This window comes from Nyctereutes procyonoides, unplaced genomic scaffold (genome assembly GCF_905146905.1).
Source record: "Nyctereutes procyonoides isolate TBG_1078 unplaced genomic scaffold, NYPRO_anot_genome, whole genome shotgun sequence".
In the NCBI taxonomy this organism is placed as follows: Eukaryota; Metazoa; Chordata; class Mammalia; order Carnivora; family Canidae; genus Nyctereutes; species Nyctereutes procyonoides.
The window spans coordinates 11,259,396-11,286,547 of NW_026575051.1; the positions used below are offsets into that span (position 1 = coordinate 11,259,396).

At 36.6% G+C, this 27,152-nt stretch overlaps 1 protein-coding gene across 6 annotated transcripts in view; it reads left to right on the plus strand.

Moving 5' to 3' along the window:
- Positions 1-27,152, plus strand: part of UBR2 (ubiquitin protein ligase E3 component n-recognin 2) — a 128,542-nt gene that overhangs the window by 88,368 nt on the left and 13,022 nt on the right. For 3 of the 6 annotated variants that reach the window (XM_055330928.1, XM_055330927.1, XM_055330930.1), the window contains 19 exons: positions 2,916-2,968; positions 4,064-4,166; positions 5,174-5,222; positions 5,624-5,778; positions 7,895-7,997; positions 10,408-10,517; positions 10,628-10,708; positions 11,034-11,212; positions 12,069-12,268; positions 14,412-14,505; positions 15,163-15,324; positions 16,764-16,867; positions 17,566-17,644; positions 20,115-20,263; positions 20,629-20,684; positions 23,451-23,547; positions 23,800-23,867; positions 25,399-25,534; positions 26,256-26,346. In XM_055330928.1, coding sequence (XP_055186903.1) covers positions 2,916-2,968; positions 4,064-4,166; positions 5,174-5,222; positions 5,624-5,778; positions 7,895-7,997; positions 10,408-10,517; positions 10,628-10,708; positions 11,034-11,212; positions 12,069-12,268; positions 14,412-14,505; positions 15,163-15,324; positions 16,764-16,867; positions 17,566-17,644; positions 20,115-20,263; positions 20,629-20,684; positions 23,451-23,547; positions 23,800-23,867; positions 25,399-25,534; positions 26,256-26,346 — 2,069 coding nt within the window. Of the gene's footprint in view, positions 1-2,915; positions 2,969-4,063; positions 4,167-5,173; positions 5,223-5,623; positions 5,779-7,894; positions 7,998-10,407; positions 10,518-10,627; positions 10,709-11,033; positions 11,213-12,068; positions 12,269-14,411; positions 14,506-15,162; positions 15,325-16,763; positions 16,868-17,565; positions 17,645-20,114; positions 20,264-20,628; positions 20,685-23,450; positions 23,548-23,799; positions 23,868-25,398; positions 25,535-26,255; positions 26,347-27,152 lie in introns of those variants that run through there. The other 3 variants (XM_055330929.1, XM_055330931.1, XM_055330932.1) reach the window with 3 other exon arrangements.

Genomic DNA, 27,152 nt, shown 5'->3' on the forward strand with positions numbered 1-27,152 from the left:
ACTGAAGTTATGTATCCAATAGACAGGGCTTGTTATAGAGTCCTTACTACAAAGTTACCACGGGTGAAGATAATACTTTATGACTTAATATATTGGAGAAGTAAGAAATACCTGCTCAGCTATGTTGAGGATACTAAAGTTTTTCAGAGCTTTTTCCTTCTGAAGCATCCCAAAACTCTGCTTAGGAAGCCATCTCTTTCATTTTAGTGAAAGTAAAATAATGTTCACATGAGCATTCAGAGGCTAATTGTAACTATTTCTTGTCCCAGGATCTCAGGTTCTTTGGCCAACTATTTTTCAGCAATGGGGCTTTCAGATAGATACCCAATACTTGTAGTTAGGAGAGATCTTATTTCCTTGGGCTTTTTAAAATGTTTTCCCAAATTTGAAACAAAGATTAAAACTTTCTTTTTTTTTTTTTTTAAGATTTTATTTATTTATTCATGAGAGACACACAGAGAGAGACAGGCAGAGAGACAGGCAGAGGGAGAAGCAGGCTCCATGCAGGGAGCCCGACACGGGACTCGATCCTGCGTCTCAAGGATCACGCCCTGGGCTAAAGGCAGCGCCAAACTGCTGAACCACCCGGGCTGCCCAAGATTAAAACTTTCAACCTTAATATTCATTCTTCTGGGATTTAAACCTCTATTTGTTGCATAGTAATACTTCCTTTAAGCTTTATGTTATGAAAAGTTTCAAATATCTATAGAAATAGAAAGCATAGTGTAACAGAATCTATCACCAGTTTCAGCCAGTCTTGTTTTATTTATACCCCAATCATAAATCCCTACGCCCCCACTGGGTTATTTTGTTAAGAATACTAGGTTTAGGGGACAGTTGGGATGGCTCAATGATTGAGCCATCTGCCTTTGGCTCAGGGCGTGATCCTAGAGTCCCCACATTGAGTTCCACATCAGGCTTTCTGCATGGAACCTGCTTCTCCTCCCTCTTCCTAAGTGTCTGCCTCTCTCTCCCTGTCTCTCATGAATAAATAAATAAAATCTTTAAAAAAACAAAAAAAGAATATCAGGTTTAGGGGCATCTGAGTGGCTTAGTTGGTTAAATGTCTGCCTATGGGTCAGGTCATGATCCCAGAGTTCTGGGATCAATCCCTGTGTCAGGCTCCCTGCCTAGCAGAGAGCCTGCCTCTCCCTCTCCCACCACTGCCCCCACCTCTCTCTCTCTGTCAAATAAATAAATAAAATCTTTAAAAAATATATATCCGGTTTACCGGCATATGATACATGGTCTTTATAACCCAACCAAAACCACAAAATAAGTTTACCATAGGGGAGGAAAAAAGAATCAAAACTTCCAAGGCCCTGCTTTTTTTTCTTAAAAGTACCTTAAAGGAAAATTTGTATTCTTTATTTACATTTTATTTTTTTTGTGCATATTGCTAGGGATGAGCCATTTTTAATGATCCTCAGATGACCAAACCAGACTTCAGAGCATTCTCTGTTCCTGCTTCTGACTTTACTCGCAATGTGACCATGTTCATTATAATTTCAAAGGAGAAAAAAGAAATCTTGTAAAAACAAAAACAGCAACAAAAAAAGGTCTTATTCCAAGCATTCCAGTAGTTTTTTTTTTTTGCATGTACTTAGCTATAATTTAAGTAGTTTTATGAGATAGTTTAAAAAGTCCAAGAAAAAGTTTCTTTTCTTTTCCTTTTTTGTATTTGAAGTTGCTAGGGGGCGGGGAGTTTGCCTGTTTGATGTATATGTGAAACAATGTTGTGCAACAATTAACTGGAATTTTATTTTGCTGAGTTGTTCTAACCAAAAAACAAAAAACCAGAATAACAGGCTTAGCATTTCATCTATAAATGGAATTGTATATGTATTAAAACAGTGGTTCTCAACCAGAGACAATTTTGCCTCCTAGGATATATTTGGCAGTGTCATAACTCAGGGCAGGGTTGTGTGGTGCTACTGGCATTGAGTGAGCAAAGGCCAGAGATACAGCTAAATATCCTGTAATACAATGCACAGGACAGATCCCCTACAACAAAGAATTATCTGATCCAGATGTCAGTAGTGCCAAGGTTGAGAAACTGGTCTTAAAAGGACTTTTAGAAAAACCTGCCTACCTATATGCCATGATAAAAGAACAATAATTAATAATTTCTTAATATCACTAAATATCTAGTCAGGATAAAAATTACTTAAAACTTTATAACACAGGAAATAAATCCTGAGCTGTTGATGAGGAAGCAATTACAGTTTTCTTGGACTTTATAGAATAAAGAGAGGGAGAGAGACTCTGAAGCAGGCTCCATGTCCAGCACAGAGCTCAACCCAGGTGCTCAGTCTCATAACCCTGAGATCAAGTCCTGAGCTGAAATCAAGAGTCAAATGCTTAACTGACTGAGCCACCCAGGCACCCCAAGAAGAATATAATTTAAAACAGCATTTTAAAGTATACCTTGTACAAAGTGATGGCAACTATATTTACCAAATATTTTTGACCAGAGAATTCTTTAATCAGCATTCCTATTAATATATTTTTATGAATGGGATATGATTTAGAAAATGCTGTTTTACTAAAAATATATAAGGAATCAGTGTAATTTTCATGAAATAGTATAAATATCTTATATAAATTTTGTTTAAACGTTATGTGTACTTTGTGTTGTTTTTAACTTAATTCCTTTTGAAAGCTGTCACTTTGAATCCATATGGTAGTAACTTGTTTCTAATTATAGAATCTGGGTGTTAGTTTACAAAATAATTTCCTTGGTTATATATTAATGATTATGTTTACTATGGAATTCTCACCTATAAAAATTGGGATAATAGTATACCTGCTTCATGGGTTGCTATCTAAGGCCTAAGGAGAGAAAAGTACAATGTTCAACGTGCTAGCAGACACTGTTAACATGAAATGCACTTACTTGTTTCTCATGCTGTTAGGAGAACAAGGAGACTGGCATGGAGAGCGTAATTGAAGCAGTTGCCCATTTCAAGTGAGTTTACTTCCTGTTCTTTCCTGTTCAATTTTTTTATATATATTAATTTTTCTTACTGTTTCCTTTAATGGAACTGAGAATGAAATTGTTACTTTCAGAGAGTGACAGACATTTTCAGATGCATAGTTCTGAACTACATTTCTCACTGTCGTTTCACTCTTCTGATCTAGCTCTGCACTCATCAACCTGAATTGGTTTATGAGAATTTTCATCGTGCTCAGAACTGGTGTTCCTAGCTGATAGTTTCAAATAATTGACATTAAACTGAGCAGATGGGGACGCCTGGGTGGCTCAGCGGTTGAGCGTCTGTCTTCGTCCCAGAGCGTGATCCTGGAGTCCCGGGATTGAGTCACACGTCGGGCTCCCTACATGGAGCCTGCTTCTCCCTCTTCCTGTGTCTCTGCCTCTCTCTGTGTGTCTCTCATGAATAAATAAATAAAATCTTTAAAAAATAAAAAATAAATAAACTGAGCAGGTGAAGGATGCCCAGGTGGCTCAGCAGTTGAGCACCTATCTTCGGCCCAGAGTGTGATCCTGGCGTCCCTGGGTTGAGTGCTGCAACAGGCTCGCTGCGTGGAATCTGCTTCTCACTCTGCCTGTGTCTCTGCCTCTCACTCGCTGTGTCTCTCATGAATAAATAAATAAAATATTTTTAAAAATAAAAATAAACTGAGCATATGACATAAGTCAATGCATTGAGCTTTCTTAAAACTGCTTTCTTTGTTTCCATCTGAATGTGCCTCCTAAATTATAAGGTGGCCTCTGAATAGTGCCTTCACTCTCTAGTGGTCAATAGGTAAACTAGTTTATCCCCTTGAGATTGTTGAGGCAATTCCTCAATCCTGCTTTTTCCTGCTCCCACTCCAACAGTAATGTCCTTATTTTGTTAATTATGAAGATACAAAGTGGATGTGTCAGATAAGATGATGCATGTAGAGCTTTGGATGTAGATTACCGAATTAACCCAGAAAATAGTACCACTTTACATTCATCAGCAGTGAGAGCTCTGCTTTTTTATTCTGTTATCTAAGACTGTCTCATAAATTAGGGTGTGATTTTAGTAATAATATTTTAAGGACTTTTTTTCCATAGAAAACCTGGATTAACAGGACGAGGCATGTATGAACTGAAAGCAGAGTGTGCCAAAGAGTTCAATTTGTATTTCTATCACTTTTCAAGGGCAGAGCAGTCCAAGGTAAATGGGAAAATTAAAAGTGTACTGGGGAAGAGCTGTGTGTGTTTGTTGATTTGTTTTTTTCCTAAACAACTTTTACTGCTTTTCAGATATTGAAAAAGAATACAATAAAAATATTGTAGGAAATTTGAAAAAAATATAAAAAGGTACAATGAAGAAAGCATAGATTACCTAAAATATTACCACCTAACATTTTGGGCCATCCCCTGCTGTTGCCATGTATGCTAAATACATATATAAGATCTGTATAATTATGTACATAACCGCACATATGATTGTATTTTATTGGCTTTTGAAGACAAATTGTCAACCTGTATAATAATCAGTTAAGCTCTTTTATGTTCATTTCAGAATTGCTACTACTTAACATTATGCTTTTCCATAGTAATTTAGGGAATTTTCCTCATAATTGTTAGGTAAATTTTGTCTTTTAGGAGTCCTTTTTTTTTTTTTTTTTAAGATTTACTTATTTATAATTTGAGAAAGAGGTAAATTGTACATGCATGTGGGAGGGCCAGAGGGAGAGAATCTCCAACAGACTCCCACTGAGCACAGAGCCTGACATGGGGGTTCAGTCTTATGATCCCTGAGGTCATGACCTGAGCTGAAATCAAGAGTCAGACACTTAACCCACTGAGCCCTCCCAGGCACCCCAGCAGTCTACTCTTAAAATATGTTTTCGTAAAGGATGTTAATTAAACTTAAACATGAAGCTTTGCTTAGTTTTAGATGTGTGCCATAGAGCTTAACCCTAGATAACATTTTGGTTTTGGTTTATACATGTTTCCCCTGCATATTAAGATAAGAAAGAACTTCTTTGGGGCTTGGTGGGGGTGGGTAGTGTGTAGGAAAGGAAAATAATCTTGATATGTCATTTGGGGCTTGGGGGGGCCAAGAAATAAGGGTAAATATCTTCTAAAATCAGAAAATTGTATGACAAAAATTAACTTAGTAGTTGTAGATATTAGGTTGTTGTGTATTACTAATTGCCTCTCCAATTTTATTAGGCAGAGGAAGCTCAACGGAAATTGAAAAGACAAAACAGGGAAGATACAGGTATTTTTAATCTTTCTAAAAATCTTTTGTCTTTTCTACTTGTTAAATGTTGTTTTCTATTGACTATAATGATTACCCTTGGTGAATTGGAAGATTTAAATGTATGCTTTCCGAGTGAACATTCAAAAGACTAATAAATATGCAAATACAGAAATAGACTGTACTGAGTCACCTCTGGCTTAGTGGTTTTTATCTCATATCCTAGGACATTTTTAGGGAAAAGAAAGGCTTTCCTCTGCACTGCACTACTATTTATGTAGTCTTTATGCATTTGACCTTGTGAAGGTAAAATATAGCTTTAAGATCCATGTTAATGATTATTCTTTGAGTGAAGACTATCAAAAGATGGGTTTTTAAAAACATGTTCTACAGAAGAAGCCAAATAATAACTTTATTTTCAGCACTTCCACCTCCAGTTTTGCCTCCTTTCTGCCCTCTATTTGCAAGTCTGGTAAACATTTTGCAGTCAGATGTGATGTTGTGCATCATGAGGACAGTACTGCAGTGGGCTGTAGAACATAACGGATATGCCTGGTCTGAGTCCATGCTCCAAAGGGTAGGTTTGAAAACATTTATTATTTATATTTTAGTGCTTTTTTAGTAAAAGCCAAAATATTCTTGTCAATAGCTATACAGAGACAAATTAGCACAAAACATAGTGTTATTTTAATTTGAAATATAGTAATATTGTTACTGCTTTTGTGTCTGACAATGAAAATGAGAGCCAGGCAGGTATTTTTTAATTATACCACTTAGTTGTGATTACCTTGGTCTTGTTGGCCACTCTTCTCTCATTGATTATTTGTGATATCTGTTTATGCAGTACTCTGATAATTGTGTAATGTGTTATCTTTAACATGTTTTTATTTAACCTCCTCAAAAAACCTGTGGGTTCATCAGTATCTATATTTTACAATTGAAGAAATTAAAACTCCAAAATTTATGGTCATGTAGCTAATAAGTGATAGAACCTTGTTTGTATTTTATTTTACAGCTTTGATGTAAGTCATTGTTGAATTGTTTACTTCATTGAACCCAACACCCATTTGGGTAGATACAACTTTTCCATTACATAGATGAAGAAGTCAAATTTCAGTAAGATTCAGTTAACTTGTTGGTGTTACTCAACTACTAAGTAACATAATAGTAATTATTCAGTTAATAGAATTTGCCTACTCTGTACCTGTTTCTGTGGTAGGTACTTTTGCATACAATATTTGCAATTCTTAAAACTCTACAGGGAAGGTGTTTTTTTTCCCCCATTTTAAAGATGATGAAATTAGGCTTATACAGATTCCCTGAAGGCACGTTAGGTTGAAAGCTATGAAGCCAGGATATAAATGAAAGCAAGCATTATTTCAGATCCATCCTCCAAAGCTATTTTTCTTTCCATTATTTCAGCAGACTCAATTGTCTCATTGGCTAGGATATGTGTATACTCACACACACCCCTCCCGTTTATAAACATATACTTAAAATGTAAAAGCATGGAGTTATATACTACTAGAGACCATCAGTATTATATGAGCAATAGATTTATGGGAAATGATGGAGAAGAAAGGAGTGAACAGCATTACCTTTTATGTACATTTATTTTATGTCCTTCAAGCTAACCTAGTTCATCCAAGTCTCTGACAGCCACAGTAGCTCTTTGTGTGGGGAAACATATAGACAACACATACATATCTCCTTCCAAAATTGGGGAGCAGGATAAGAGCAGTAAAGATGCAAATAAAATCGATGTAACTTTATATTTTCCTAGAAGTCTGGTAAGGGATTTTTTGTGAGATTTAAGAACTATAAAAATCTTCATAAATTATGTGGTATTAGAAATAAAAGTATGGGGATGCCTGGGTGGCTCAGCGGTTGAGCGCCTGCCTTTGGCTCAGGGCATCATCCCAGTCCAGTATCGAGTCCTGCATCGGGCTCCATGTGAGGAGCGCCTTCTCCCTCTGCCTATGTCTCTGCCTCTCTCTCCTTGTGTCTCTCATGAATAAATAAATAAAATCTTAAAAAAAAAAAAGAATGAAAGAAAGAAAGAAAGGAAGAATCTGAGATGATTAAGATTTTTAGTTCTTAGAGAAACTAGAGAATATTATAGACTAGATCATTACATGATGGATGCTTTCAGCTCTAATTATTTGGTCACTGATTCTTAGAAGATTTTTTTTAAAGACTGTAGTGTAGGGATGTCATAAAACTGAGAAGGACGTATTACATGAACTTACTCTAAGAATTTGCAGTTGAATTTTCTTCCTAGGTGACATGGAAATTTTTGTTTCCTTAATGAGAATTTTTTATTAGAAAACAAAATTTAGAGTTTGAATTTAATAAAAATTAGTACTTCAAATTATTTTATTGCATTTAGTCTTTAGTAGTTTGCTTTATCTTTTTTCAGTGGTGAATCCTTTTTTATTACCGCTTATAAAAATAGGTGCTTGGGCAGCCAGGGTTGCTCTATGGTTTAGCGCTACCTTCAGCCCAGGGCCTGATCCTGGAGACCCGGGATTGAGTCCCATGTCAGGCTTCCTGCATGGAGCCTACTTCTCCTTCTGCCTGTGTCTCTGCCTCTCATTCTCTCTGTGTCTCTCATGAATAAATAAGCAAAATCTTTTTTTACAAAAAGTGCTTGATTTTTGATTTACTAAAAGTTACAAAACATTTTATTCAAGGTGTTACATTTAATTGGAATGGCACTACAAGAAGAAAAACAGCATTTAGACAATGTCACAGAAGAGCATGTAGTAACATTTACCTTCACTCAGAAGATATCAAGTATGTATATACTTTTTACTAAACTAATTGAAGATACTACTGATTTTAAATATGTAATATAACCTCTTATTGCTCATATAGATTCTAAATAGATTATAGTAAATCCAGACTTCTGAGGTTATATGTACTCATCTGTGTGTTAAAGGTACTATATCATATCCTGATCCTGATGTATTTTCATAAAAATACTTAGGGACTGCACATACTTAAAATACATAAATTTTAATTCATAAACTGAAAGCATTAATGAGGAGTCCTTAGCTTGAAATCAGTATAGCACATCTATAGTTTACTATCAGGGTTTCATTTTTAAATTCTTGCTGTTATAAAGACATATTATTAAAAATAAGAAAATTAGCAATAGAGGATTAGATTATCATTTTATATATAAAGTAATGTGATTTTTTATTAGAAGGCCAGGAGACTTTTCTTTTAGCTTTTTATTAAAAATTTTAAACACAGGGATCCCTGGGTGGCGCAGTGGTTTAGCGCCTGCCTTTGGCCCAGGGCGCGATCCTGGAGACCCGGGATCGAATCCCACATCAGGCTCCTGGTGCATGGAGCCTGCTTCTCCCTCTGCCTATGTCTCTGCCTCTCTCTGTCTCTCTCTATCATAAATAAATAAAAATTAAAAAAAATTTAAAAAAAAAAATTTTAAACACAGGCAAATGTTGGTACAGGAAACATCCATACACCTACCACCTAGACTTAGTAGTTAGTATTTTGCTATATTTTCTTTAATAATTGCACACTTTTTTAAAGCATTTGTTTCACCCATCATATTTCATCTCTAAAGAAAAGCCTTTCCTCTCTTGATTTTCAGAATAAGCATTTGGTCTAATAGTTGCCTTCAGGGGTTACAACTATGAGGCTTCTTTGTTCACTTAGGATTGTTGTGCTTTGCTTTTTAGTATTACTCTTGGGTTTTCATTTACTCTATTTTTTATAGTCACATATGACCAAGGTTCCTTTAAAAAAAAAAAAAGATTCTTTTTGATACTCAAATTGCCAGTTTTGGTCAGTGGGAATCTGTTCAGTTGGCTTCCCTGCCCTTTTGACCCTAGCCCGTCAGTATTTGAGCACACCTTACTTTCTGGCACAAAAGATGCCCCAGACTCATCTTATACTTTCCCTGCCCCAGACCTGCAATCCACCATTTGCTCAGATATTTAAATGAATTTATACTAGGAGTTTCAGCAGGTGGTGTAATCGATAGTAATACCCATTATAGGTATTAAACTATAATTTCATCCACTCATCACTCTACAACATCAGATTCTCTTTCTCTTTGTCTCTTTCTTTCAACAATCATTTTCTCTAGCCATTCCTCATATTTCTCTTTAAACATTTTATATAATTAAAACCCTGTTTAGAGTCAAGTCCCTAAAATTAGCCACAGAACTTTAGATCTGAAAGAATATTAAAGATCACATAGTTCAATCTCTTGCCCTCTTAGGAATATTTTGCCCAAATGGCAGCACTTAAACCAAGAAAGTCAATAACTGGACATTTTTTACTATAAAACTAAATTAGCTAACATTTAGATTAAGTGTACTCTTGATGTGGACTTATATGTCTTTTCCTCAAATAAAGAAATAACTTACAGAAAAAGAAATGCATTTTATTTTAAATCTAGGTTTTATTAAAAGGCCAAAACAAGGGGCACCTGGGTGGCTCAGTTGGTTAAGCATCTGCCTTCAGCTCAGATCACGATCCCAGGGCCCTGAGATCTAGCCCCACGTGGAGCTCTCTGCTCAGCTGGGAGTCTGCTTCTCCCTCTCCCTCTGCCTGCTGCTCCCCCTGCTTGTGTTTGCTCTCTCTGTCAAATAAATTAATTAAAACCTTAAAAAAAAAAAAAAAAAAAGGCCAGGGTAGCCCGGGTGGTGCAGCCATTTAGTGCCGCCTGCAGCCCAGGGTGTGATCCTGGAGACCCCGGATCGAGTCCCACATCAAGCTCCCTGCATAGAGCCTGCTTCTCCCTCTGCCTGTATCTCTGCCTCTCTCTCTCTGCCTCATGAATAAATAAATAAAATCTTAAAAAAAAAAAAAAGGCCAAAATAAGTTGATGTATTTTTACACACACACCCTTGTAATCTAGTTCATTTCTTACACTTTTTAAAATCTCAGGTAGACCTTTTAGCTGGGTTTTTATTTAATTGCCAAAGGCTATGTTAAAATAATCACTTGGTGTAAGATGTCCATTTTGAATGATTAAAGCATTCTAGTTGTTAACTTGTTTTTAAGTACAGATACATCACATTCTTAAGAAGTATTGAAAATCTCTAAGAAGTAGAGCTGTAAATAAATGATGGGCAGATGATGTTATAAGCAACCTTATCTTCTTGTGCATAGTAATAAGCACTGTGAAATATTAGTTGTTATTGTGCCTTTTATTTTTTTTCTGCCTTAGAACCTGGTGAAGCACCAAACAACTCCCCTAGCATATTAGCTATGCTGGAAACACTACAGAATGCTCCCTACCTAGATGTCCACAAAGATATGATTAGATGGATATTAAAGGTACAATTTCTGGCATCACTTTGCTTTTCATGAGAAACATTCAGTGTTTGTTATCTTTAAATTTTGATAATATGTCATAGCTTCCAAATAACTGATACTTTTTGTCATAGACTTTTAATGCTATTAAGAAGATAAGAGAGAGTTCATCCACTAGTCCTGTGGCAGAGACTGAAGGAACCATAATGGAAGAGGTATAAAAAGCAAATGAGGTCCTACTGAAGGATTGTAGCAAGTTCACTATAAACAACTAAACTTATCTGTAATAAGTTGGTAGTTGATGTTATTTGCAAAAAAAAATGTGAATTCCAAACAATGTGCCACTTTTTATTGTAGCAATTTTTTTTTCCTGTGTCTATTCTTTTTTTTAAAACAGGCTAAAAAAATCTTTTCTCTTGTTTAGATAAGTAAGATTATTAAATAGTTTTTAAGTAGTAGTTACAATCAAGACAGTTCTGCTTTGGGGCAAAAATGTTAATTTGGCATCTAATGGTCTAATTAAATGAAGCATACTTTCAGAGTTCAAGAGACAAAGACAAAGCTGAGAGGAAGAGAAAAGCTGAGATTGCCAGACTGCGCAGAGAAAAGATCATGGCCCAGATGTCTGAGATGCAGCGGCACTTTATTGATGAGAACAAAGAACTCTTTCAGCAGACATTAGAACTAGATGCCTCTACTTCTGCTGTTCTTGATAATAGGTAAAAAAATAATTAACATTTTTTTATCTCTTGACCATTGATTCTCAAATGGGAAAGATGTTGGGTTTTATTCCTTCTAAGTCACTTTTAGTCTGAAAGTAATTTAGAAGGATTGGTAGGCGAATAGGAATTACCCATAGAATTTTAGTTTTTAGTATACGTTTATGAGTATATCTCCAACTATAGATAAGATACCATGTGTATGCTCAAAATGATGTGTCACACAGAACACCCTTGACATTCAAAGAATGAGTGCACAGGGGCGCCTGGGTGGCTCAGTTCGTTGAGCATCCAACTCTTTTTTTTTTTTTTTTTTTAAGATTTTATTTATTTATTCATGAGAGACACAGAGAGAGAGAGGCAAAGACACAGGCAGAGGGAGAAGCAGGCTCCACGCAGGGAGCCCGACACAGGACTTGATCCTGGGTCTCCAGGATCAGGCCCTGGGCTGAAGGCGGCACTAAACTGCTGAGCCACCGGGCTGCCCAGAGCATCCAACTCTTGATTTTGGCTCAGGTTATGATCTCAGGGTCGTGAGATCGAGCCCTGCGTCAGGAATCTCCTTGAGATTCTCTCCCTCTGTACCTCGCACACTCTCTCTCTCTCTCAAATAAATAAATCTTAAGAAAAAAAAAAGAATGAGTGTACTAGGCTCAGTTAACTGAGTGGCTTCTGTGTTGCATTTTGGATTGCTGTGAGGGTTATAGGAGATGGTTTCATATATATGAGTGACTTCTACCAGTTCAAATCATCAAAACCACACATGTTGAATATGTACATACCTAAAGTCTACTGCTTTATGATTAAATTGAAACTTCTTAGGCTCATTCATGAAACTTGTATTCTTTTATTGCAGCCCTATGGTTTCAAATATGACACTTAGAGCTTTGGGGCCAGCACAAACTCAGGTCCCTGAACAGAGACAGTTTGTTACCTGTATATTGTGTCAAGAGGAGCAAGAGGTGAAGGTGGAGAGCAAGGCAATGGTTCTGGCGGCATTTGTTCAAAGATCAACTGTATTATCAAAAAACAGGAGTAAATTCATTCAGGATCCAGGTAAGTCATAGCTAGATCCTCTCCTCCCTCTCAGTGACTGCCGCTCAGTGTGGCAAAGAAATTTTATTAAGCTAATAATAACTCCATAGGTGTGGTGGCATCTTAGGCAAAAATTTTCCAGTTGACAGATGTGGAAACACTCCAGAAGTTAAGTATCAGCCATGAATTACATAGCTGGTAAATAACAGATTTTCAAAAGATAGCTTTTCTTTGTGATACAGTGTTAGCATACTTGGTACTTAGCAGTCTTTCCCATTTTTCAGTACACTTGTAAAGTCCTAATAATTAGTTGCCACACTAAAACAATAATTTTGTCTACTGGATAAATCCAAAGTGGAATCTCTTGGGAACCGATCTTGGGAATCTCACTGGCAACCGAGTTGCCTATGAAAAACGGTCCTTGAACCAGATTCTGATGCAAAGTAGTGATAGTATCACTGATAGGGTTCCCCAGAAAGCAGACTCTTGAAGTAGAGATGCAGGACATTTATTTGGGAAAGCCTTGGAATCAACATCTGTGGAATGGAGAGGAAGGAAGCAGGTTTAGGCAAAGGGAGAAGTTGAGCTTTAATGCAATTCCTCAAAGGCTTCATCCCACCCCACTGGAACTCTGGGGCCAGATGGCCCTTCAAAGGTGTCCTTATTTGGAGCAAGGGGAATTGCGTCTTTAAATCCCAACACTGGGATCCCTGGGTGGCGCAGCGGTTTGGCGCCTGCCTTTGGCCCAGGGCGCGATCCTGGAGACCCGGGATCGAGTCCCACATCAGGCTCCCCGTGCATGGAGCCTGTTTCTCCCTCTGCCTATGTCTCTGCCTCTCTCTCTCTGTGTGACTATCATAAAAAAAAAAAAAAAAAAATCCCAACACTGATCAGTGACTGGTTGTTGGCCACCTCTGGAAAGAGGTGTGACTTTGAGCGAAGCAGGTGCCCCTTAAAGAGGAAGAACAGTTAAGTGGCCTTTTCCAACTGCTAAGGAGGGAATAAGTCATTCATTCCTCCAGGAGCATCTAAGCTGCAGACACTTTTATATCTCTACTCTTAGACTTGTTTATATGTCATATGCCTCAACAATTCCAGTAAACTTCTTGAGAGTGAGAACTGTGTCTTAGGAATTTCCAAAGCACTTATTTAGCAAGTGCCTTTTACATTGTAGAATTGAAAACCTGCTGGTAGGATAGCTTTTTCTTTGTAAGGAAAGTCTTCTTACAGTGTAGCTAGCACTCAAAAGATTGATCTGCTTCATCTTAAAAAATAATCATTTGAACTAAGCAATTTATAAATTTCATTGCACGCCAGAGATAAAGTTATCAATTTTATTTAATTAGTTATTTTGTGAAGAAAAAGCTTTTGCTCTAAGGTTTTCCAAATGCTTTCACAATTTATATCGGGAAAGATCTTTTTTTATCCTATGACATTTGTACTGTTCTAGTATATAAAGCAAATTAAAACTTGAATAATTCTTTATAGAATGTTATGGAATTTCTAAGACTGATTTATATAATTTATATAGAGAATTCCAAGAAGAAGCCAGGCACCCATCTTAAGTTTGTCTTCATGTTATCATTTCCTTTGAATATAAAAATTAGCATCAGAACAGAAGACTGTTTAAGTTACTCTTTTTCCCCATCTGGGCTGCTAGTCCTGGGCATTTGGCTTTGGCTCTGGTACAGTAGATTGTGACTATTCTTTGCATGAGTGTCTTAAGCAGAATCTCCTCTAGGGGGCGCCCCATTAATGCCAAAACAACTTTTTTGTTGCAGATCTTATGACCCAGCTATCCTAAAGTATTAAAGGCAGCCTCGGGGAAGAATCTCCCACTTAATAAGCTCAGGAATTTTGGAAGGAATGGTGCCCTCAAAGCGTGGAGGAGTAGAGATGTATAATACAGAATTCTAGTTTCAGTTAACAAATCAGGGATGTTTAATTTGCTCAGGGTGTTGAAAATTAGAGAGTCTTGCTTTCTCAGTAATCCAGGGTCTTGCATAAATTACTGGTATCTCAAAGGAATAAACTAGCATTTCATTTCAAGTTTACAAACACTATCAAGGATTTCACAATTTAAAGTTGTACCTTTATTATAGGAAGATTAAATGCTTGGTTTTTTGTTTTGTTTTGTTTTTTGTTTGTTTGTTTTGTAATGCAGAAAAATATGATCCATTATTCATGCACCCTGATCTGTCTTGCGGAACACACACTGGTAGCTGTGGGCACATTATGCATGCCCATTGTTGGCAAAGGTAATTTATATTCTTAATATTAGTCAAGAGAAGCTTTTCCGAAGGCTCAAAATTAACTTTTTAAGTAAAAGACATTTCATTCCAAAAAAAGAGAACTAGAGATGCTGAAGAAAAAAAACTGCATATCACTACCTAATAACAACTAAAATTGAGTTGCTTTGTCATACATGTGAAAGGAGTATCTTAGAAACTTCATAGTATGTCAGATATATCTTTAAATGTGGGGATCTGTATTAGCTAACAAACTGGATTAAGAAAAAGATTTTTTCGGTGGCATAAACCCTAGATGAGTAATGTCTTTCCAGGGTGTTCCTCTTGATTTGAAAGGTGTTAGTACTTGCCTTATTACTTCCTGAGATTGTCCTGGCTCCCCAACCTAAGATGGGATAACATCTAATTTGTTCTACTTTGGTGCTTTCTATTCTGCAAAACCAACGAATCAATGCTATTATCTTAGCACTGTGCTCATTCAGTGATCATGCACTTGCGCTAGGAAGTCGCCACCAGCCCTAGGGAAGTGACAAGGCAGCACTGAGACCAAGAAATGTGAAGATTTTAATTCTTGTGGAAACAAATTAGTTAAAACGTTGAAGCTTGTGGCTCTCATTGAGAAAAATTACCATTGTTTTTGATACCTCATGTTCTCTAATTGTAAAGGTATTTTGATTCCGTTCAAGCTAAAGAACAGCGAAGGCAACAGAGATTGCGCTTACATACCAGCTATGATGTGGAAAACGGAGAATTCCTTTGTCCCCTCTGTGAGTGCTTGAGTAATACTGTAATTCCTCTGCTGCTTCCTCCACGAAATATTTTTAACAGGTAAATTTGGGCTCATAAACCTTTGTATTTAAGCAGTAGTTTTCCTTTGAAAATAATGAAATGATAAACGAGAGGGGAGAGAATCACACTAGGTAACCGCATAATGTTTTCCAGATTCTTTTTTTTTGTAGTCATTTCTTTTGGTATTCCTGTGAAATATGACTTTAGTTTTTAGAAAGGAACGGGCCAAATTTAATAGTTTCTTGGTCACCCATAATATATTATAGAGGGTGTAAAATTCTCATGTATTTATGAAAACTATATCCTTTATTTCTAGGACTCTAAATCTCTTCCTCATACTTTGCAAGATATGCTTAGGAAATTGATGGGGGATGGAGGAGCTGTTTAAACTGAATTTATTGAATATTCTAACAAATGTAATTTTTTACACTCTACTGGTTGATAATACCTCAGAAGTTGGGCCAAAATATGAAAATCTGTTGACATTTTCAAAATGGAAAATTTTTACTTCATAATTTCTAGGATGTTTCTGGTTAATAGAAGTATTGCACATTCTCAGTTCAATATGAATTTGATACTCTCTTCTATTCAAAACTGGGTTTTATATCTCAGTTTAGAATTACACTGTCTACCTTACCTGCACAAATACTAATTTAAGTTTTGCGCATATTAAACATTATTAATTTCTGTGCTATTTGGATCCAACTCAAAGCAAAGTTCTTTTCAATTTTAGGAATTCAAACTATGATGTCTTAGTTTATGCTACCACAAAATCTTCTTAAAACATTAGTAGATTTGAGTATAAGCTCACACTTTTTAATCATAACAGAAAATCATGACTTACGTCTGCATTTGAATTGATAAATGAATCATTGTTAGATTAAGGGTTCCCTGCATATCAGAAGAAAATTATATTTGTTGTATTTCACGCATCACTTTAGTTGTTTTTTTTCCCCCCCGTGAAGGTCAATTACAACATAGTTCATGAAGAATACAGGCTTTTTTGGAGTCTGATATACCTGGGTTTGAATGCTAGATCTGTCCTTGATGGGGTTGTAATCAAGTTACATAGCTCTAAACCTCAGTTTCCTCATCTGTAAAATGGGGAAAATAATGTAACCTATTTCATAAGAGTATTTTGAAGATTAAACCTAATACTATAAAATGCTTTTACTAAGTGTCACATAATAAACACTCAGTAAATACTAGCAAATTCCAGTACTGTGAAAAAATGAAATTTTTGACAAATAATATTATTAGCATTATAGTGACAATATCTTTTCATTTCTATTGGCAAATATCTATTCTTATTTTTTTAAGGCACCGAATTTTCCCCTAGCTTTTTTTTTTTCTTTTTTTTTTTGGAGGTGTGTTTAAACTATTATGCCCATGAGCATAATAAAGCGCATAATTATAGAGTCTTTTTGTATCTTAAACTAAGCAACAGAATACTAAACAGTCTCTATAATCTTCTCTAGCAGGTTAAATATTTCAGACCAACCAAAACTGACTCAGTGGATTAGAACAATCTCTCAGCAAATAAAAGCATTACAGGTTCTTAGGAAAGAAGAAAGTACTCCTAGTAAGTTCTGATAAGTTCATTTTTCCCCTAAAATCTGAGATTGTTGGAAAATGTAGCTCCAGAAGAAATTAAGAATATTTTAATTTAAAAGTGAAACCTCTCATTTTAAAATTTGACTTATTCTAATTTTCTTTGTCTTAATGAACTAGTTTTGACTTACCACATTATTCCTTATTTCTTGAAAAACACACAAGCTCATGTGAAGTTTATAATAAATACTTCTCACTTATTCCCCCATTTTATTGAAGAGCTTCTGGGGGTGGGGGAATGTAACTGAGTGTTTCAGAGCCAGCTTTAGTTCTTGATGGGCTGACTTGCTTTATTGTTGGCATTACCAAAGACTTACCAAGTTTCATAAATATGTACTACATTTAACGACCTTGTGGGAAAGCAGTCTGAGTAAATTTTGTATCACTGGTTTTTATAAAAACAAAATAGCATACCTTCCTTACTTCCCCTAGCTGTGTTCTAGTGGCTATACTATTAGGAAAAGCATAGTTGACTGCAGAAGGTGCCTCGGTCAATCAGCAGTAGTATTTCTCATGCTTTGAATGTACCTTAGGCCACTTTTTATTAATGGTAATCTTTCCTGTCATTTTTTAATTTCTTTGACCTATATTTAGAATGAAATTTATGACTGAAATTTATAGAAATACTATAGACTGATGAATAATAATATAAAATGGTTATCTCTGTAGATACTGCTTCTTCAAAGAATTTAGAGAATATGGATGAATTGCAGTTCCCTGAAGGGTTTAGGCCTGATTTTCATCCTAAGTGAGTATATTATTTTATTTCTTTCGAATTTGTTCCACTTGAAAAATTTAGTGGTTAGAATATTATTTGTCAAACTAGGGAGCAAAACATTATGGTACATTGATCTTGAAATCTGAGGTTTAAGGATTAAATGTTGATACTTACTGCAGGTATATTGATAAAAACTGAAGAACCATGTGACATGCTTTCCTCTCACCAACCTCTCCTAGTCTACATTGCTGACTTCCTGCTCTACCCTTCATCTGGCTCTCCTCAGCAACAAATCAGTACATCTAAATCCAAACTGCTCAGCTCCCCCCAAGTCCTGTACTTTCCTTCTGACTTTCATATTTCTAGTGATGGCCCCACCAATGTCATAGTAACCCAGGATCAAAGCCAGAATATTTTCAGCCCTGTTTTATTATAAAGTACAGTATAGGTTCTATAGACAAACTACAACTGCTTGATTCAGTTCCCAGCAGCACTAGTTGCTAGCTATGTGATGCTTTTCAAATTGCTTGACCTCTCTGTACCTCAGTTTCCTCATCTGTAAAGTGAGTACTAATATCTACCTTACGTTGTGAAGATAAAGTGACATAATGCATGTAAAGCTACCAACTAGAAAAAACATCAGTCTTTTGCCTCCCACATTGCCTACCTCCATCCCCATCCCTAGTCCTATGATACTGTTTGTTCTGCCATTTACTTCTATATATCGAATTCAAATGCTTAGGTGACTGTCTTTTGATTTATTGTTTTTACACCATTACATTATCTTTCTGTTGACTATTTAAAATTCAACCCTTACCTCTATCTACCCTATCCACTGCTCTTCACGACTATCCAAGTAGAGTTATTTCACAATTTTTAATTAAACTGGTTAGCAATTTTTACATTTTAATGGTCTTTACTAATAGAAGCTATGTGTTATGATTTTATTTCCTTTCTTATATAACATTATCTTTCTGGTGGTTGATAATCACCTTATTTCTTTCGTGTACTTGGTTTTTATATGTATATATTACTTTTCTGTGCACACACCCGTGGTGTAATAGCTCTCTCAGATGTCTAGCAGTAACTTTTCTCAGTGCTCAGATACATCAGATGATCTTCTGTTCTGGAACCTGTGTCCTCCTGCCCTGATCAGGACAAGGTACCCTAAGACTTCCAAGCCTGGCCATGCCCTTCATATTTCCCTGCATCTCAAATCATGCTCTTTTCTTAATTTATTCCCTTGTTTTGCACAGGTGACCCTTCAGATTCCTAAGAAAGGATGCCTGGGTGTTAACTTTTCATGTCTGAAAATATAATTATTTATCCATATGCTTGGTTGATGGCTTGGGTATAGAATGGTAGGCTAGAAGTAATTTTTCACCTAGATTTTCAAAGTATTGTTCTCCAAATTCTAGCATCTATTGAGAAATTAATCCTATTCTGATTCCTGTTCCTTTATGACTATTACTTCCCTTTAATTCCCAGTGTTCTAAAATTTCTCTGTGATGTTCCTTGGTATATGAATCTTTTCCGCATCCATTTTACTACGTTTTCAGTTGACTTTTTGAAGATTCATATCCTTTAGTTAGGAGAATTGTTTTGTTTCTTAGACAGTCTTCTTTTGGTTTTTCTGTTCTTTGAGACGGTCCTACTGTTAGTTAGCTCACTGTTGGCCCTCTTAGGCTGATCCTCTAAATTTCTTGCAGGTTTGCTGGCTTCTGTACTGTTTTCCCTGTATTTTTTGTTTCTGCCTATTTGTTTAGGTTTATCTCTCTGATGTTTGATTCTTTCTTTAAATGTGTACTGGTCCTCAGGTGGCTGTTCCACAGTAAGTCATGAAAAAGCTCATTGATGCCTGGTAGGCAGGCTGGAGTTTGCTGACCTGTGAACTGATCAGGCACCTACTGCTCTTACTTGGGATCCCCAGATGCCTGTTTGTAAAATGGCTCCCCCCAAGGCTTCTTTGCTGGAGAGACTAACATCTTTGGCAGTGGGTATACATTGCCGGTGTTCTTAAAATGGAGATAGAGGTCAAGGATTGTTTTTAAGGTTCAGTATGTAGGCTTCCACCAAATACCTTATTTTCAGTCCTGGGTCTCACCCCTACCCACCAAAATAAAGTATAACTCCTCTTATTCAGGGACAGTTTGCATGTCTTTAATTCCCGCTTTGCACACTCTGTTTTTTAAATAGCGTAAGTAGTTCAATTCCAACATAGCAAATGGCTGTTAAGAAACTAAACCATTAGGGATGCCTGAGTGGCTCAGTGGTTGAGCATCTGCCTTCAGCTCAGGTCATGATCCTGGGGTCTTGGGATCAAGTCCCGCATCGGGCTCCCCATAGGGAGCCTTCTTCTCCCTCTGCCTGTGTGTCTCTGCCACTCTCTCTGTATGTCTTTCATGAATAAATAAATAAAAATCTTAAAAAAAAAAAAACTAAACCATTTAATTAACATGAACACATTGTTTTAAGCTAATTCCATACATGTTTACTTCAGGAACCCTTATTCTGAGAGCATAAAAGAAATGCTAACAACATTTGGAACTGCTACTTACAAGGTGGGACTAAAGGTTCATCCCAATGAGGAGGATCCCCGTGTGCCCATAATGTGTTGGGGTAGTTGTGCATACACCATCCAAAGCATAGGTAAGAGATTTATAGTTGTGTCTCTCGCTAAGTCACAAGCATGTGCTAACATGAATTATGTGTAGAAGCCTGTACTTAAATGAGATGTGTAAAGTGGCAAAAGTATAAAGAAATCAAGACTTTGAAGTAAGAAGTAAATATAGACACAATATTAGATTGATAGTTTACAAATAAAGCACAGCAAGAGAATTCATTTTGGTGGTGCTTATAACTTCTTGTTTCTTAAGAGGATGTGTTTTTAATTTTACTTTTCATCCACAGTTAATTCTTGTGAAATGACTTAAAAGATTTCAGAACCTGACAGTATTGTGCTTTCAAATGTACATAACATCAAACTCATCATCTTAACCATTTTTAATCTGCAGAAAGAATTTTAAGTGATGAAGATAAACCATTATTTGGTCCTTTGCCTTGCAGACTGGTAAGTTGTCAGTTTACTCAGTTCACAGAATGGTGAAATGGAAATTTAGTGGTTCTACTTTTTTTAATCTTAAAAACCTGAAATAGTTATTTAAGCATAGGTTCACTCCTTTCATAGTAAAGCCCATTTTCTGTAACAATAGTGAAGAAGTAATGTTTGTGGTTTAATTTTCCATGATTTTTTTTTAAATAGACTTCAGCTCTTTTCATCCAGAGATCTTGGTTAAACATGCAAAAAATGGAAAACTAAAAACCGTTCTCGTTCTTGAATTTTTAATGCTATAATTGGAAATATAAAAAGAACATACCTGGGGATCCCTGAGTGGCTCAGCGGCTTGGCGCTTGCCTTTGGCCCAGGGCATGATCCTGGGTGGGGTCCCAGGATCGGGTCCCACATCGGGCTCCCTGCATGGAGCCTGCTTCTCCCTCTGCTTATGTCTCTGCCTCTCTCTCTCTCTCTATTTCTCCTGAATAAATAAAATCTTAAAAAAAAAAATAGAAATACCTAAACCACTTTGGACTTGCTATATCTGGAAGTAGACTTGATATTAAAACTGTCCTGGGGATCCCTGGGTGGCCCAGCAGCTTAGCGCCTGCCTTCAGCCCAGGGCGTGATCCTGGAGTTCCCGGATCAAGTCCCACATCGGGCTCCCTGCGTGGAGCCTGCTTCTCCCTCTGCCTGTGTCTCTGCCTCTCTCTCTCTCTCTCTCTCTCTCTCTCTCTCTCTCTCTCTTTCTCTCATAAATAAATAAAATCTTTTAAAAAATAAATAAATAAAATAAAAAACTGTCCTGAATTGTATCTTTATAGTAAATCAGCAGAATGATAGTTCTTAACTATGAAGTATATGATATAATGTTATGACATATCAGCGTTGACTGTGATATTTTCTGCTACAATAAGTAAGAGTTGGTAATATGTTGATTATTAAAAAGGTAATCTAGTTATCCATCTAGTTGGTCAGCAGAGTTTGTTGAATTCCTCTCCTATATATTTGTCCTATCCTTTTCATTCATACTCCTACTTGTCTGGTTCAGCCTCACATCATTTCTTGACTAGAGTATTATAGCAGTCTCTATTCTGAATCTTTTTTCCTAATACAATATCAAAGAGTTCCTCCAAAAAGTAACAGTGACTATATCTCTTAAACTTTTTTTAAAGTTTGTTTGTTTGTTTGTTTGTTATTTATGTAAGTAATCTCTATACTCAGTGTGGAGCTTGAACTCACAACTCCAAGATCAAGAGTTGCATGCTCTTCTGAGCCAGCCAGGTGCCCCATCTCTTAAACTTCTTAACCTGTTTCTCCATTATCACCTCCTGCCAATCCCTGCATCCATGGTCTACGCTGGCAGAATCATTGCCAGTCCTCCCAGGCCTTCACCTCTGCTAAAGTGGCCCAAGCAGACTCTTCCTCTTTATGATGACTCTTCAAGCTTTGCTTTCCCGGAAAACCTCTGAGTCCTGTGAGTGGAATCCCTCTTGTGAGCTCCTTGAGTACAGGAAAAGTGGGGTTAGTTTTTATTTTAAGATCTTCAAAACCAAAGCTAACATATATTAGTCCTCAATATTTGGTGAACCAAATAGCATTACAGAAAATTTGGAAAATAGGGGATCCCTGGGTGGCTCAGCGGTTTAGCGCCTGCCTTTGGCCCAGGGTGTGATCCTGGAGACCCGGGATCAAGTCCCACATCAGACTCCTGCATGGAGCCTGCTTCTCCCTCTGCCTGTGTCTCTGCCTCTCTCTCTCTCTCTCTCTCATGAATGAATAAATAATATCTTTAAAAAAAAAAAAAAAGAAAATTTGTAAAATAGAGAATTAAGCAGGAAGAAAAAAAACTCTTGTTCGCCACCTGTTTTTTCCATTAGCGTGTTTAAACTTGATTACAGTTGGTATTTACATGTAGTTTTGTTCCTGTTATATTCTTCAGTTTACATCAAGATTTTTCTCATTGTTGTTACATAGTCCCCATAACGATTTTTGATGGCTGCAGACACCCTGATTTGTTACATTCATCTTCTTGCCCATAGTTTCCCCAATATTTGGAAGATTTCCCACATTTTAGAGTATCTCTTTAGAATAAAAATAAAGAAATACTGCATCACCTTAGTTGTTTATAATCTGTCTCAATGCATATATCCTTTTCCATAGAGAACCAGCAGCTTGGTTTCAAGGAGATGCCTTTGGTTTATTCTGCATACAATTAGATATTATTCATTCCGTGTTAGAGACATGTCATTACAGATGTGACAGATTCAGTTACATACCCCCTAGAAAGATCCTAGAGAGATCTCACGTGCATCCAGCTTTGCTTTGACTAGCTGTGCTTTGAACTAGGATTCCTAAAAGAAGAGAACAACAGTTGACCCTTGAACAACATACATGAATTTGAACTGAACAGGTTCACTTATACATGGTTTTTAATTTGTGTGTGTGTGTATAGTACCATAAATGTACTTTCTCTTCTTCATGATTTTGTTAGTATTTCCTTTTCTCCAGCTTCTTTTATTGTAAGAATACAATATATATAATACATGTAACATAAAAAAATGTGTTAGTCAACTATGTCATCAGTAACGCTTCTCATCAGCAATTAAGTTTTGGTGGGGGTGAAAGGTTATATTCAGATTTCCAACTGAATGTGACGGGAAGGGGCACAGCTCCCCCACCCCCTACATTGTTCAAGAATTAAATGTATAAAAAAAAAAAGAATTAAATGTACCTTATATGCTGACTTCTTTGTTCATTGCATCAATCTCTTTATTTCAGGATGACTGTCTTAGGTCATTAACAAGATTTGCTGCAGCACATTGGACAGTGGCATCACTTTCAGTGGTGCAAGGACACTTTTGTAAACTTTTTGCATGTGAGTATGAACACCTCTGTACCATATATGTTATGGTAATTTCTCATCTTCTGTAATTTTTTTTTAGTGGTGCAACTACTCTCCATTATGAAAAATATTTTGGTAATACTGTTTATGTACAGGTTCTAGCTTATAAATTCATATACATGTTATAAAAAGATAAATTTAAACTAGGTTATATGCATTTTAAAAATAATTTCATATTTATGTTTGCATATGAAATATGCTAATGTAATCTTTTAAACTATTTAGCATTGGTGCCAGATGACAACCATGGAGACCTTCCATGCATATTAGATATCGACATGTTTCATTTATTGGTGAGTATCTTGTGATTTGTGTTGTTTTTTAAGATTTTATTCATTTATTCATGAGAGACAGAGAAAGGCAGAGGGAGAAGCAGGCTCCCTGATGATCAGGGAAGCTGATACAGGGCTTGATCCCAGGACCCCAAGACCACGAGCTGAGCTGAAGGCAGACACTTAACCAACTGAGCCACCCAGGTGCCCCTATGCTGTGATTGGGGTTTAAAATCTTTTTATTTTATGACAACTGTATCTTAGACTTGGTGACCAGTGTAAAGGCAGACAGGAGGAGTTGTCATCCATTATTCTTACTACTTCTGAGTATAATTCTTTTCCCAGAAACCTCAAAAAAGAAAATGTTAAGGAATAAGTTGAGAGGCTTGACCTCTCTTATTTTGCTTTGTGACTGATGACTAAGATCAGTAATTTACCTGTTTGTTTTTTACCCATAAAGAAGTAGAAGTAACACTAGTAATATAAGGGCTGCTGTTGACTCAGAGTGCTCTGGGACAGGTAAACCCTATGGTCACATTACTTAGCAACAGACAGCCCTTTTCTGTGAATTAAGAAAAGGAATGTATTCTGAGCAGGTGCATCGGACAGGCAGGTGAGTCTTAGTGCCCAGACACAGCACTGGCTAAGCAGTGGGTGGCTGATTTTCAAACCCACCTTAGCTAGGTCACCTTTACACAGGACACTGAGTATACCACCACACATAGCAACCCCATTTGCTGTCCCCATAATCTTTGGGCATTGGATTCTGAACCTTTAAATTGGTTAGTCCCTGTCTCAAATGATTGTGTCAGAACTCAGTGGAAAAAGCAGTGTAAAGCGCTTAGAGCACTGCGTCCCCAGTAACTGTTAGCTATTATTACTGTTTCTATGACTGCTATAAAGATTGTGCCACCACTGGCACCATTGGACAGGCAGCAGGTGGCTCACAAGCAAGCTACCATTTATTGTGCACCTGACTGCTTTCACTTTCTTTATTAGTTAGCCCTTACATCCTTGCTACTGAGATATTAAAAACATATATATATTATGCTAGCTTACCAGCAGGAAAACTGAGGCTCAAAGGTGTGAACTTGTCTAAAAAGCTCATAAGAGGAGTGAAATTCAGGACACCTGGGTGGCTCAGCAGTTGAGTGTCTGCCTTCGAGTCAGGGTGTGATCCCGGGTTCCGGGATTGAGTCCCACATCTGGCTCCTGTAGAGAGCCTGTGTCTCTGCCTCTGTCTGTGTCTCTCATGAATAAATAAATAAAATCTTTAAAAAAAAAAATGAGCTAGAATTCATGTATTTTAACTAACAGTAAGGTATGTATTAGAAATCACTGGGCATATGAAAAAGTGCTTATGAAGACTCCATTAGTCCATAAGTCATTTCATGTAGCCAGTCCCAGTGGAATTTCTACATGTGCCTTGTAACAATATAGATTTCTGAAGGGGATGGGCTGAGCTCAGAAGGGGATCATGTTAAGAAATTGGAAATATCTTCAAGTTTGGAAGGAAAGGTGACCTGTCTGACCCTTGGCATTTGGTATCTAGGTGGGCTTGGTGCTTGCTTTCCCTGCATTGCAGTGTCAGGATTTTTCTGGGATCAGCCTTGGCACTGGAGATCTTCACATTTTCCATCTGGTTACTATGGCACACATCGTACAGATCTTACTTACCTCGTGTACAGGTAACTCTTTTTTCAGCTTCATGAAGGACAAAGTACTTGAGTTTTCTGTTTAAAAGAAAAGTAAAAGGAAGAGGTGCCTAGATGAGAAATGCGTAAATTATGATTAGGCTACTTCTTTTTTCTGTCGATCCTTATGTAGAAAGTTTTGAAACAAATTCCGTTCTATTAAAATCCCCTAGTGGGACACCTGGCTTGCTCAACAGTTGAGCGTCCACCTTCAGCTCAGGGTGTGATCCTGCAGTCCCAGGATCAAGTCCCACCTCAGGCTCCCTGCGTGGAGCCTGCTTCTCTGCCACTACCTCTGTGTGTGTGTGTGTCTCATGAATAAATAAAATCATAAATAAATAAATAAACAATAGCCTAGCTATGTGAATGTTTTTCCTTTTATTTTTATTTTGTAAGTTCAGTAATAGTCTAGTACCATAGAATGTATATTTAGCTGATTTTTTTTTTTTTTTTTTTTTTTTTTAGCTAATTTTATTCACAGGCTGCTTCCTGGCCTGCTGAAGCACATTTGCTTCCTCTCCTAAAGCCTCCTGGCTCCTTGTTAAGATGTAGATTGATACTATCTGAGCACTTGAGAGATTAAAGTTCTTTGTATTTTGTAGGAGTATTTTCAGATAATGTGCAAATATAGGAGTCCATTTGAGCACTTAAATGATATGGTTCTTAATCTACTTCATAGGCAAATGTGAAGTACTAATATTTCCATATCTTTCAGAAGAGAATGGCATGGATCAAGAAAATCCTGCTGGTGAAGAAGAATTAGCAGTTCTTGCTTTGTATAAAACACTTCACCAGTGTACAGGAAGGTAGGATCATGATCTTTACATCATCACAGTTCCCAAATATCAGTAAGTGATAGCATGAAAAAGGAATTCATTTGTTGAAAAAGGGAAATTGCTGCCTGTTGACATGTTTAAAAGAGATGAGGAAGTGATCCACAGAACTCCAGACATTTTAATATAATAACATGATTGGAAATCTCTGAGAAAGGAGTAATTTATAGAGCTTCCCACATGTATTTGGCCATGGAATCTTTCTTTTGCTCAGAGCATTTGGCAGTGACTAGTGGAAGTATAGAACTTACTTTGAAAAGTACCATTCTAAAATATATGTTGTCTCACGAGGAATTTTAAAATGCAAATTAAGTCAGCGTAATATATTTTTAAGGTAATATCCAGGACTAGCCAGAGTGCAGGGAAATTACTAGAATTCCACATATTGTTGGAGCCATTTGGATTTGGTACAGCAGTTTGTTTCACTTAGCTTTTTAACAGTGTATGTCAAGAACCATATTTATTCTTTGAGTCACTCATTTCTGAGAGTGCACACTGAAAAAATAATTAGACATACAAAAAAACCTATAGGCATAAAAAAGATGCACACTGTGATATTGTTTGTATTAGCAAAGAATTTAAAGCAATCACAGTGTTTGCTTACAAGGGAATAATTTGCTGAATATTATGATTGATGTATTCCAGAATATTATAGTTCTGATAAGAATTATGTTTTATGATGTTTTGAAAAACAAGTTAATTTTATATTTCATATGTTACAACTATAGCTATGTAAGACCTAAATGAGTGTGCAAATAGAAATAGCCAGAATAACAATG